This window comes from Bombina bombina, chromosome 6 (assembly GCF_027579735.1).
Source record: "Bombina bombina isolate aBomBom1 chromosome 6, aBomBom1.pri, whole genome shotgun sequence".
NCBI classification, from domain to species: domain Eukaryota; kingdom Metazoa; phylum Chordata; class Amphibia; order Anura; family Bombinatoridae; genus Bombina; species Bombina bombina.
In genome coordinates, this window is record NC_069504.1 from 389,897,806 (window position 1) to 389,912,664 (window position 14,859).

Below are 14,859 nucleotides of genomic sequence, written 5' to 3' on the forward strand. Positions count from 1 at the left end.
AAGGGAGGAGCTATATATACAGCTCTGCTGTGGTGCTCTTTGCCACTTCCTGTTAGCAGGAGGATAATATCCCACAAGTAAGGATGAAATCCATGTACTCGTCGTATCTTGTAGAAGAAAAAATGTTTGCAATACAAAATCTGTGACATTTCCAATGGATATTCAAGTAAGATGCATGCTGCACTTTTTTTACACATGGATACCATGGGGTAGATTTATCAAATGTCGGACGGACATGATATGCTGTAGCGGATCATGTCCGCCTGGCATCGATGAAAGCAGACAGCATAGGCTATCAGCATTTATCATTGCACAAGCATTTCTGGTGAAATGCTTGTGCAGTGCCGCCCCCTGAACATTCACGGACAATCGGCCGCTAGCAGGGTGTATCCGATCAGGATGATTGCTGTCCGCCACCTGTACTAAAAATATCAATACTTAAGTACCGGCTATATAAAAAACTGTTTAAACATAGCCAGCAGAAGAAATTACACTTCTAATGGGAGGAAGGAGAGATAAGTAATAACATGTTAATTTTCAATTGTTCTCTCTAAGGCCATGAGATTCAAAGGTTCTCCAGCTTGGAGAGAAATTGCAGTTCAGACTTCATAGGGGCTGAACTCACTGAATATTCAAAAGAAAAAGAATGGAACTCTCCAGCACTGTGAAATCTCTCTCATTTTTATATATGAAGGAGAGAAGCCCAGAGCAATACAACACAGCATTATATGAGTTTTGTTACACTTAGACTTTGTGCTTTGTATTTTAGATTACTTTACTTTAGATTGGGTCCTTTCAGTATTATAGCATTTAAGCGTTGTACTTTCTCATCTATATTTTAATTCATTTAGATTTAGCTCTAGCAGTGATTTTACAAATACTGATTATGTTTTGAAAGTTTCTGTGTTACGTTACCAAATTAGGATCATACTTTGCATATTTCTGTGTAGCTTTTACAAATTGCAGAAGATGGGAGGGACAGGGTAGTTTATGGGCTGAACAGGGGAGTTTCCAGGGTATGTCTGAAGATCTCTCACAAGTCTTGTGAAATTTCATAAGCATTTTAAACAAGCTGGACTCACTGGTTTGTCTCACCAGCTGTATGCAGGTGAAGTGTGCTCAAAATTTACAATACACTTATTTTAACTAACGGAAACATAATATATACAGACATATAGAAAAAAAGAAGTTACATTGTAGTGAAAACATTTCAGTTTAATTTGTAATTGATGCAAATTGAACCTTTATATCAGACTCATGGGTTCTCCAGTTACCTTTTCCCTTCCATGTAAAATTTTGTATCACAGAGAGCTTCATTACTTTCTATGGAAGGCATCTCTCATCTCTTTGGGATTTCCATTTTCCCCCCTTCTTAGAAACTTCCATGAGTTCTGCCCCTGTGAAGTCAGCACTATAATCTCTCCAAACTAGAGAATGATTGATTATCTGGTAAACTGAAGTTGACAGCTTTCAATTTAAATTTAAATAAAAGACATGCACAGTGCTATCTAATTTGTAAAATATACACTTAAGTATACAAAGTATGAGCCTAATTTGTTAAAGTCACAAAGAAACTGTGAAGGCATAATCAGAATTTGCTGCTGTATACAAATCATAATACAAAATTTAAATGTAATAAAATTTTATCTGAAGTCTAAAGTGATATAAAACTGAAAGCACAAAGTGTAAATGCAGCAGAACTCTTATGCAGTGTCTCTCCTTCACATACAGGAATGCAGGGAATGCCCCTTGGAGAACCAAAGCAAAATCTGCCTTTTTGAGTATTTCACTAGGGATCTCGCAGCGCTGGAGTATCATTTTAGAATATCTCACCTGGTTTGATATGCATAAAGAGATGAGATAAGGGAGCATGCATGTATGTAGAAAGCAATAAAATAAGGAGATCTGTTTACCCTGCAAGCTTAGCCCCTTTTAATGGGTAGTGGTGTCAAAGATGAAAACAAACTATTTAATATACAAAATAAATCTAAAGGATCAATTTTGAATATATTTTAAACTCTGCTGCTGGTAACAAGTCATTAGAAACACATTAAGGAGAAACCAATTTTACAGTACACTGCCACTTTATGTATGACAGAATCTGGAAACACTAAAAACAGCACTCACTTCTAAAAATGAACATTGTACCAAAATAGATCTTATACAAGTTTTGGGTCAGACTTTATTTCACAATGAAGAGCAGCAGATACAGAAGATTGCAAATTACAGTCTACAATTATGTATATTTATATAATAATACCGATGGCTGTGAATAGTAATTAAGTACCATGACCCCCCTACAAAATAAAACTGGCATATTTTATCCCACTTGCAACCCAGTTACTGAAGTAATTCTAGCAAACCTCCTGTACAAGCAGAATACTCACTTGCTGATATATTCCCCAGTCAATATGACGCCACATGTCTGGCACTTGAAGCAGCTAACATGCCATTGTTTTTCCAGTGCCAGCAAGGACTGGCCGTGCTTGATTTCCTCTTTACACCCTGCACAGTCTGCAAGATAAAGAATATGTTATTATGGGGCTGAATGACACTGTAGAGGGAACTGTTTATACAATAAAATGCATTCAATGTGCACAACTGGCATAACAAGATGATTAATAAGCACTGAATTTTTCCATATTATCAGCCAAACCGTTATTATTAAAGTCTTCTGAATCCATTGCTCATTTTCATTTTTTAATGCAAAATTGTAAGCACTGTATGATATTGGGCATAATGATTTATTAGGCTGGCACTGTTTTATTTTGATACAGGGCAGAGCACTGACATCCAGCTCACAATTTGTATGCTAATATCTTACCACAGACGCATCATCTTATGCTCACACCATAACATAGCCAATCATTTTAAACCAGCAAGTCAAGACACAATAACATGTCAAGTAACTGGCTGAGAGTGTCACAAAATGATACAAAAGGGTAAAAAGCTTTACAAGTAGCATAACTTGTTAATGAGAATATATCTCTTTTTATTTGCCTTCGTGTAAATGTAAAGCTATAATCTATGCAAATTACTTTAAAGGGCCGTTATAATGGGAAAATGACATGCTTTAATTCATTACAGAATATCATTTTATTACTAGAGATCATGCAACTCTATGTTTTTAATTCCCACAAATGGGTTAAGCACACAGTTTAATTCCTGCTAGGGAGCTGCAGAGAACTGCTGATCCTGAGACGAAACTGCCAGTGAGCTAATTAGCAGCGTCAGTCGCACAGCTGGGTCATGCAACTACCGCTGCTGATTGGGTCACTGGCTGTTTCTACTGTTGGTTAGTGGTTCTCTGCGGCTCCTAAGTGGTACTTTAACATTTATGTTTAACACCTTTGGGGAAGCGGTTAAACACATACAGTTGCAGAGTCACTAGTAATAAACGTACATAATTACCCTTAAATGTATTTCTTTATTTTCATTTTATTGCATATGTTACTTGATTGAGAAAAAATATAAGCAAATGGTTCAGATAGCAAAACATTAATGTAGCTGAAAATGTAGTACAATAAAAGTTATTTAAGTCACAAAAAGTTTTCTAGATGTAATAAAACTGCAGACAACATGAGAACGAGGCCCAGAAGCCAATTGTCTATATCTGTCAGTACTGAAAGATTACTATAGAATACTACATTTTTCTAATCTAATACAAATATGTACCATTCTCCTAGAGGGCAATTTTTTATAGGGAAAATGTAAAATAGCTTTCAAAGAAAAAGGAAAGATAATATCTCTTTCAATCTCCAAGGTGAGAAATGATTGGAGTCTGCCAGCCAATCTATCGCGATTTTTGCAAGGCAAGCAATATTATATAATTCGATATTAGGTAAGGCAAGATCAGCCATCTCATTAGGTTGCATTCATTTTTTCAGAGCAATATGCAGGATTTTATTCTTCCAGATAAATCTGGAGAACATGGTATATAATATACGTAAATCAGTAGAATGAATAATCAGTGGTAAGTTCTGTAAAGGATACAATAAACGCGGAAAGATAATTGTCATAATTAGGCTGACACAAGCTGACAAAGAGATAGGCAATGGCGCCCAAGTTTCTAGATCCATTTTAATTTTTTGGATAAGAGGATAAATATTCAACTTGTACCACAAATTCGGATTGGCATGGAGATAGATACCTAGGTATTTCAATGATTCTGTTGTTTTGAAAGGGTAAACTGAAGTACTTGATCTGTTTATTTTAATCCACAATAGCTCACTTTTGTGGAAATTAATTTTATATCCTTAGAAGGAACTAAAAATATTTAAACTTCGAAGAACCAGAGGGATAGCTTGCGAGGTATTTTCTAGAAATATCAAAAGGTCATCTGCATAAAGCAGTATTCTAAGATGCTGATGCCCAATTCTGATTCCTTCAATAGTATCTCTTAATCGAATAGCTAGAGGTTCTAAGGCAATATTAAAGAGAAAAGGTGACAGTGGGCATCCTTGACTCGTCCCCCTTCCTAAGGTTATATATGGAGTACGATTGCCATTGACTAATAAATATGATATTGGATTTTTATATATGCTGTAAATAAACTGAACAAACTGGTTCTTAAAGCCAAACTCTGAAAGTGATCTAAATAAGTGGCCCCAAACTATCGAATCAAAGGATTTTTTGGCATCTAAGTTGACAATTGCCTCATTGTGTCTTGCTTGAACCTCATCGTTTTCCCTTGAATTTCACTTATAATCTATACATGTTGTAATTTTGCGGATATTTTTAGATAAGTTTCTTCTGGCCATAAAACCTGTTTAATACGAGTGTATAATCTTATCAAAACAAATAGCGAGTCTGGCGGTGATAATAGCAGTTAAGATTTTATAATCTGTTTTCAGTACAGATATAGGTCTATACGAGGCCAGATCTTCGGGATCTTTATCTTTCTTGAGTATTAGAGAAATATTGGCTGCCGCAAAGTATTTAGAAGGTTGAGAATTAGAGATGAAATAACTGTTATAGAGTTTTTCTAATATCTCTTTAATTTCTTAAGCCTGAATTTTGAAAAATTCTGCTGGTAGGCCATCTGGACCGGTTGCCTTATTTAATTGTGATTTTTCTATTGCTTTCATTATCTCATCTTTAGTAATTGGCCTATTTAGGATTTCTAAATCCAAATCTGAGATCTTAGGAGTATTAATTTTTGACCACAAGTATTCTTGCTGTTCACTATTTATATCTATCTTAGCATATAGATGCTGATAATATGTATAAAAACATTTACTAATGTCATCAGGGTATGTATACCTATCATTAGCTTCCTTAATAGCTAGAATATAATTTTTCAATTTTCTATTTTGAGTTAATTTAGATAAATACTTAGCGGAACAGCCATGAAAACCTCTATAATACATATTGAATTTTAGATCTTCTTCTTGAGACTTTTGTTTTAGAAAGATATCTCTTTCTTGCCTAGCTTTACTATATTTTTGCCAGTTAAAATTGGTAGGTGCAGTATAGTATTTCCTATAGGCGTTTCTTACTTGGTTAGAGAGATGCATCTCTTGGGCAATAGTTTTCTTTCTTCGAGCATATATAAAAGCTTTAATTTCACCTCTGAGAACAGCCTTAGATGCTTCCCAAAAGGTCTCTATTTTATTTAAATATGTTATATTATGAGTGCAATAATCTCTCCATCTCGGTTTTAACCATATTGCAAATATTGAGTTGTTGTAGAGATATCTAGGGAAAAGGAAAATTTTATTTTTATCCCTAAATCGGACTGTCGGAGGGAATGTGATTGAGATAATTGCATGGTCTGTCTGATATAGCTATATCATTCACATGTGAATCTATTTTGAGAATAGATAAAGATTCAGCAACTAATATATAATCTATTCTTGAAAAAGTTTTATACGATTTAGATTCACATGAAAATATACGTTCGTCTGTATTGCTAATTCTCCATATATCTATAAATTTCAATTTATGACACAACATTTTAAAATATTTAGACTGTCTATTATACTCTTTTCTATTTTTTATGTCAAATCTCTCCAATTCTGACCATAAAGACATATTAAAATCCCAGCCAATTATAAGATTTTGATTAATGTATGGAAATAATTTGGCTTGCATTTTTCCCCAGAATCCGGGCGAAAATCTGTTTGGACCATAATCATTACAAATAACTAGTGTTATGTTGTTTATTTGAATATGCAATAAAATGTATCTTGCATCTTTATCTTTCTCGATATTCAGAATTGTATAAGAAATATTTTTATTAATAAGTGTTGCCACTCCACTTTTTCTGGAAATGCAGGGCGTTGCTATAACTTCACCCACCCACTTATATTTTAGTTTAGGAATTTCACTATCCTTAAGATGTGTCTCTTGCAAGAGAACCACACTTGGGTTTAGTCTACCTAGTCTTTTAATTATCAATTTATGTTTTATGGGCAAGGTTATTCCTCCAATATTCCAAGACAGAAGTTTAAAATTCTCTATCGTTCCTATTCTATTGGAGTTAGCAATCTGTTAACGAGACAATACAATATTTAAAGTCCATCTTTCAAGGACTGGATAGCAAAGCTGGAGGAAGGGGGGAGGGAAAAAAAACACCCCCCCCCCCAAAAGGGGAATAAAATAAATATTAAAAGTAGCATCATATGTACAAAACAATATACATACAACCAGGTACCTGAATTGCTGTAGTATATTAAACATTTCCAAGAAGTTTAAACCTATTTTTTTTTTTCGAAACCAATATAAATAATTTAACCAGAAGTTTGCCAACATATATAACATGAAGGTGTACTATAGGTGGAAGGTTAACACTTATCAGTAATATAGTTTCTTGCTTCTTCTATAGAATTCAGGGTTATCCTATTACCATCTTTTCCCACTATAATTCTAGCTGGATACAGCCATATTTTTTCTCTTAAGGGTCGTTTCATTTGAAAAATCTTGGAATAAAATATTTTTTTTATTCGCTATAGTAAATGTGTAAACATTTTTAAAAAGTTTGAGCATTTCAATTTTATCTTGAAATCTGAGGAGTTTAAAGATACAGATCCTATTTCTAGTTGTGCCATCCTCATTGAACCTCCTTGGGCCTACTCTATGGGCGCTTTTAATTGCTAATGGAAGTTGTTGGGGAGTAAATCCTAGAGCTTGTGGTAATAAGGTAGAAGTGAAGTTTAATAGTCAAATTTGGGCGTATCGGGGAGGCCTACTAACCTATTATTACGCCTGGAGCGATCTTCTAACTCCTACAGGCTGGATTGTAGGTTATGAATTTTAGATTCCTGGTTTGCAAGTGTATTCTGATGTGTGTTAACAAGATCTTCTAGATCAGATATCGTTGTTTCAGTTTCTAGTATTTTAGAAGCAAATTGTTTAACTTCCCCAGATAATGAATCTAAACTTAAAGAGATACTTGAGAGATCTTTTTTAATTAAATCAAATTGGGGAGTAAATATTTGGCTAATCTGCGCTACCAGAGCCTGAGCATCAAAAGGGTTAACCATAGTTTCCGTGATAGAGTCTGAGCTAGCATCAATTATCTTATTTTTTTTATCTCTTGATTTAACAGGCATTATGGGTGAATTTTGTTTCACTTGTGTGACAAATCTTTCCATTGACCAAAGTGTATAGACAATATAGTGAATATATAGTGTGACAAAAAAACAAAAACCTCTGGCTATATATATGTATATATGCAACCGCACACATATATACAAACACAAAATTGTGTGTGTATATTTTATTTAGGGGGGATTGATGCTATCAGCGAAAAATTAGCCATTAGCGCCCTCTCTTGTGGAAAAGTAAAAAAGTAGACATAAATATGAAGAGAGAAAAAAAATCCCAACAATAGTGCAAAAGCCTGTTATAGGATATTCAAATATATACTATAGCTTAAACATCGTTTGAGTATAAGTATAGGCAATTTATATAGACATAGGAAACAAATCTAACAAATAATAATCAACAAGCAATTAAACTCACACCGGGCTGCATGCTAGCCCAAATATGGGAAATTTAACAGCCTTTCTAAATATCCCTTACTTATAAACAGTGGTGAAAACTGCCTATATTTTGGGATATATATAAAAATTCTGGATTTGTAGGTTTTAGGCAACAGTATAATATGAAAATGAGTCTGCAAAAAAAAAAAGGTATGCAGATTACAATTTAGCTGTTCAAGCAATCTTCTGCAAGAATATATTCCAATATTCACAAACTATTATAATCTTCTCATCAATAGCATTAGTAAGGACTGTCCCTTCTATGTTTATTTATTTATTTTTCCTCCTTTTTAGACAAAGCCTAGATATAAATTCAGAAGTATCAAATATAGCTTGCAGCACTGCTATGAATAACCATCCTGTATTAAACCTCTGGTAGAAATAAGTCCAATTAACCCAATGGACCAGTAAGTATATAACAAACGATGCCAAGACAATGGAGTTTTTAGTCTAGGTTATTAGACTTATTCGTATATGCGAAGCGATAATGTTAGCCGGTGAAAACATTTACAGGCCTGTAAATACAGCAATATTTGCGTGACAGGCAAGATGAGTTAAGTGCAGGCTTGCCTCTGGGAAATCCAACCACGGATCCAGGATAGACCAAGGTTTGCTGTAGTAAACTGGATAGAGGCTTTGGAGCCTGCAAATAAAAACTTCTTTATCAGGTTAAGCTGTGAAGGCGGCGCGTCAACTTCAGCTCACTCCAGGTTATGCAGCTCTGTCTTCAAACAGCTGGGACAGCCAATAGTCTCTGATTTGCTTGTAAGCTGTGAAACGCTTCACTGTGGGGTATCCTGTAATGCCTTTGATCAATTCTGCATCTCTAGTGAGGGACTCCCACTCTGCCTTTAACCAACAGCCTTATCCTCCCTCTGCTCCGGATTTCTCAGGTACCATATGCGATGTAGCTGTTGGCCGATCCGGCCAGGATAGACTTCAAGCTCCAGGAGCGATACTCCTTATCCAATGCCTCAGTCAGGAACCACAAGGTAGCCTCGGGCTATGCGGCAAGGAGCTGTGGAAACGATCTCTACAGCACTCCTGGGAACTCCAACACGGAGCACGCAGCAGCGTAACTCCGCCCCAAATGGAATTCAGTATCAGGGGTGTTGTGCTGATATGTACCATTCTCCTAACCTCACAAAGGGTCTATTACTTGTACCTGCTTTTTATTTATAACATTTTATTTTTAAGATACCATTGCACCAAACATTATATATGTCAACTAATAGTATCAAACTTGGCAGGTTAAATGGTAAACAAATTCTTAAAATAACCCCCCACCTCCTTAAAGTGTAAAATTAAAGAAAATAAAACAACACTGCAAAATACATTTATTTGGTCTTTTTTTGCTGCAAAATAAATCTTACAATTGCCCTAGAGCCCTTTTCATACTTAAAGGGCATTTAAAGTGATGGTAAATTCTCCCCTTTTTAAAATCAGGTCCGGAATGTTAGTGATATTTTAGATGGAGTGTCATTCATCTGATATACTGAAGATGCGCTATACCTTACTTTTTAATGTAGAAATGAAATTCAAATTCCCGCACTCCGCCGCCCAGTTCAAAAGTCAATTTCTCTGTGAGCAAACGGTGAGAATATTAGCTACAACAAAAGTAACATATGGGGAGAGCGCTGATTGGACAACAATTGAAACTTGAATCTCATATCTATATTAAAAGTAAGTTCTAGCGCATCTGTATTACAACGATTAATTAAACTTCAACCAAAATATTACTTACATTCCGAATCTGATTTTAAAAAGGTGAGAGTTTACCATCACATTAAAGCATTTAAAACTATAATTTTGTTAGATTAATTTGCATTGTATTGCAGGCCCTGGAAACACCCCTTGAAAAGCCTATTGAATGTTGTTTTTCATTCTTCCCGTGCTGTGACAAGTTAGGGATGGATATAAATAAGTTCATGCCCATAGCAGCAAATCACTGTGCAGCATGTCAAGGTTCTGCATTCCATGGCATGCACTCCAGCCTCTCTTGGGGGAGTGGAAACACTACAGTTTTAGTTAAATTATAAGGAAAAGAAGATGAAAGAAAAAATAATGACAATGGGGCCGAATTATCAAGCTCTGAATGGAGCTTGATGCCATGTTTCCATGCGAGCCTTCAGGCTCACCGGAAACAGCAGTTATGAAGCAGCAGTCTAAAGACCGCTGCTCCATAACTTGTCCGCCTGCTCTGAGGCCACGGACATCAATCTGCCCGATCCTATACGACCGGGCTGATTGACTCCCCCTGCTAGCTAATCTGGAGGGGGTGGCATTGCACAAGCAGTTCACAAGAACTGCTTGTGCAATGATAAATGCCGACAGCATATGCTGTCGGCATTTATCGATGTGCGGCTGACATTAATAAATAGGCCCCAATGTATCTTTAATTTAAAGTAATTAAAGGGACACTAAAATCAAAATTAAACTTTCTTGATTCAGATAAAGCATACAGTTTTAAGAAACTTTCCAATTTACGTCTTTTATCAAATTTAGCACTTTAAGGGTTAAAAGGTGTTTGAATGGAAATGGGTATATTGTAAAAAACATAATTTATGTAAGAACTTACCTGATAAATTCATTTCTTTCATATTAGCAAGAGTCCATGAGCTAGTGACGTATGGGATATACATTCCTACCAGGAGGGGCAAAGTTTCCCAAACCTTAAAATGCCTATAAATACACCCCTCACCACACCCACAATTCAGTTTAACGAATAGCCAAGAAGTGGGGTGATAAGAAAAAAGTGCGAAAGCATATAAAATAAGGAATTGGAATAATTGTGCTTTATACAAAAAAATCATAACCACCACAAAAAAGGGCGGGCCTCATGGACTCTTGCTAATATGAAAGAAATGAATTTATCAGGTAAGTTCTTACATAAATTATGTTTTCTTTCATGTAATTAGCAAGAGTCCATGAGCTAGTGACGTATGGGATAATGACTACCCAAGATGTGGATCTTTCCACACAAGAGTCACTAGAGAGGGAGGGATAAAATAAAGACAGCCAATTCCTGCTGAAAATAATCCACACCCAAATAAAGTTTAATGAAAAACATAAGCAGAAGATTCAAACTGAAACCGCTGCCTGAAGTACTTTTCTACCAAAAACTGCTTCAGAAGAAGAAAATACAACAAAAATGGTAGAATTTGGTAAAAATATGCAAAGAGAACCAAGTTGCCACTTTGCAAATCTGATCAACCGAAGCTTCATTCCTAAACGCCCAGGAAGTAGAAACTGACCTAGTAGAATGAGCTGTAATCCTATGAGGCGGAGTCTTACCCGACTCAAAATAGGCAAGATGAAATAAAGATTTCAACCAAGATGCCAAAGAAATGGCAGAAGTTTTCTGGCCTTTCTAAAACCGGAAAAGATAACAAATAAACCAGAAGTCTTTCGGAAAGACTTAATAGCTTCAACATAATATTTCAAAGCTCTAATAACATCCAAAGAATGCAACGATTTCTCCTTAGAATTCTTAGGATTAGGACATAATGAAGGAACCACAATGTCTCTACTAATGTTGTTGGAATTCACAACTTAGGTAAAAATTCAAAAGAAGTTCGCAACACCGCCTTATCCTGATGAAAAATCAGAAAAGGAGACTCACAAGAAAGAGCAGATAATTCAGAAACTCTTCTGGCAGAAGAGATGGCCAAAAGGAACAAAACTTTCCAAGAAAGTAATTTAATATCCAATGAATGCATAGGTTCAAATGGAGGAGCTTGAAGAGCCCCCAGAACCAAATTCAAACTCCAAGGAGGAGAAATTGACTTAATGACAGGCTTTATACGAACCAAAGCTTGTACAAAACAATGAATATCAGGAAGAATAGCAATCTGTCTGTGAAAAAGAACAGAAAGAGCAGAGATTTGACCTTTCAAGGAACTTGCGGACAAACCCTTATCTAAACCATCCTGAAGAAATTGTAATATTCTCGGTATTCTAAAAGAATGCCAAGAAAAATGATGAGAAAGACACCAAGAAATATAAGTCTTCCAGACTCTATAATATATCTCTCTGGATACAGATTTACGAGCCTGTAACATAGTATTAATCACAGAGTCAGAGAAACCTCTTTGACCAAGAATCAAGCGTTCAATCTCCATACCTTTAAATTTAAGGATTTCAGATCCTGATGGAAAAAAGGACCTTGAGACAAAAGGTCTGGTCTTAACGGAAGAGTCCACGGTTGGCAAGAGGCCATCCGGACAAGATCCTCATACCAAAACCTGTGAGGCCATGCCGGAGCTACCAGCAGAACAAACGAGCATTCCTTCAGAATCTTGGAGATTACTCTTGGAAGAAGAACTAGAGGCGGAAAGATATAGGCAGGATGATACATCCAGGAAGTGAAAATGCATCCACTGCCTCCGCCTGAGGATCCCGGGATCTGGACAGATACCTGGGAAGTTTCTTGTTTAGATGAGAAGCCATCAGATCTATTTCTGGAAGTTCCCACATTTGAACAATCTGAAGAAATACCTCTGGGTGAAGAGACCATTCACCCGGATGCAACGTTTGGCGACTGAGATAATCCGCTTTCCAATTGTCCATACCTGGGATATAAACCGCAGAGATTAGACAGGAGCTGGATTCCGCCCAAACCAAAATTCGAGATACTTCTTTCATAGCCAGAGGACTGTGAGTCCCTCCTTGATGATTGATGTATGCCACAGTTGTGACATTGTCTTATCTGAAAACAAATGAACAACTCTCTCTTCGGAAGAGGCCAAGACTGAAGAGCTCTGAAAATTGCACGGAGTTCCAAAATATTGATCGGAAATCTCACCTCCTGAGATTCCCAAACCCCTTGTGCCGTCAGATACCCCCACACAGCTCCCCAACCTGTAAAACTAGCATCTGTTGAGATTATAGTCCAGGTCGGAAGAACAAAGAAGCCCCCTGAACTAAACGATGGTGATCTGTCCACCATGTCAGAGAGTGTCGTAAAATCGGTTTAAAGATATTAATTGAGATATCTTTGAGTAATCCCTGCACCATTGGTTCAGCATACAGAGCTGAAGAGGTCGCATGTGAAAACGAGCAAAGGAGATCGCATCTGATGCGGCAGTCCTAAGACCCAACATTTCCATGCATAAGGCTACCAAAGGGAATGATTGTGACTGAAGGTTTTGACAAGCTGATATCAATGTTAAACTTCTCTTGTCTGACAATGACAGAGTCATAGACACTGAATTTATCTAGAAACCTAAAAAGGTTACCCTTGTCTGAGGAATCAATGAACTGATTGGTAAATTGATCCTCCAACCATGAACTTGAAGAAACAACACAAGTCGATTCGTATGAGATTCTACGAAAATGAGAAGACTGAGCAAGTACCAAGATATCGTCCAAATAAGGAAATACCAAAACCCTATTCTCTGATTACAGAAAGAAGGGCACCGAGAACCTTTGAAAAAAATTCTTGGAACTGAGGCTAGGCCAAACGGTAGAGCCACAAAACTGGTAATGCTTGTCTAAAAAGAGAATCTCAGACACTAAAAGTAATCTGGATGAATCGGAATATGCAGATACACATCCTGTAAATCTATTGTAGACATATAATGCCCTTGCTAAACAAAAGGCAGGATAGTCCTACAGAAACCATCTTGAATGTTGGTATCCTAACATAACGATTCAATAATGATAGATCCAGAACTGGTCTGAAGGAATTGACCTTCTTTGGTACAATGAAGAGATAAAATAAAACCCCAGCCCCTGTTCCAGAACTGGAACTGGCATAAATACTCCAGCCAACTCTAGATCTGAAACACATTTCAGAAATGCTGAGCCTTGCTGTGTTAACTGGGATACGGGAAAGAAAAGAATCTCTTAGCAGGAGGCCTTAACTTGAAGCCAATTCTGTACCTTTCTGAAACAATGTTTCTGAAACCAGAGATTAAGAACGGAATTGATCCAAATTTCTTTGAGGAAAACGTAATCTGCCCCATACCAGCTGAGCTGGAATAAGGGCCGCACCTTCATAGGTACCTAGGAGCTGGCTATAGGTTTCTATAAAGCTCGGATATATTCCAAACTGGAAATAGTTTCCAAACTGATACCGCTCCTGAGGATGAAGGATCAGGCTTTTGTTCCTTGTTGTGAGGAAAGGAACGAAATGATTATTTACCCTGGAAAGAAAGGGAAAGCAAAGTTGACTTAGAAGACATGTCAGCATTCCAAGTTTAATCCATAAAGCTTTTCTAGCTAAAATAGCTAGAGACATATACCTGACATCAACTCTAATGATATCAAAAGATGGTATCACCAATAAAATTATTAGCATGTTATAGAATAATAATAATGCTATAAAATTATGATCTGTTACTTGTTGCGCTAAAGCTTCTAACCAAAAAGTTGAAGCTGCAGCAACATCCGCTAAAAATATAGCAGGTCTAAGAAGATTACCTGAACAAAAGTAAGCTTTTCTTAGAAAGGATTCAATTTTCCTATCTAAAGGATCCTTAAATGAAGTACTATCTGCCATAGGAATAGTAGTACATTAGCAGGAGTAGAGACAGCCCCATAACCTTAGGGATTTTTGTCCCAAAAAACTCTAATCTGTCAGATGGCACAGGATATAATTTGCTTAAACGTCTAGAAGGAGTAAATAAATTACCCAAATTATTCCATTCCCTGGAAATTACTTCAGAAATAGCATCAGGGAGATAAAACACTTCTGGAATAACTACCTTATTTAAACGTTTACATTTAGTATCAAGAGGACCAGAATCCTCTATTTCTAATGCAAATAACACTTCTTTAAGTAAAGAACGAATAAATTCCATCTTGAACAAATACAAAGATTTATCAGCATCAAAATGATGATGTTCATTTAAAAATTCATCTGAAAAAAAGA

General features: G+C 36.3%; 1 protein-coding gene across 6 annotated transcripts in view; it reads right to left on the reverse strand.

Annotated features, from left to right (window-relative positions):
* Positions 1–14,859, reverse strand: part of ABLIM3 (actin binding LIM protein family member 3) — a 425,761-nt gene that overhangs the window by 153,983 nt on the left and 256,919 nt on the right. For all 6 annotated transcript variants that reach the window (XM_053717109.1, XM_053717108.1, XM_053717110.1 and 3 more), the window contains exon 5: positions 2,388–2,514. In XM_053717109.1, the coding sequence (XP_053573084.1) occupies positions 2,388–2,514 (127 nt within the window). The remainder of the gene's footprint in view (positions 1–2,387; positions 2,515–14,859) is intronic.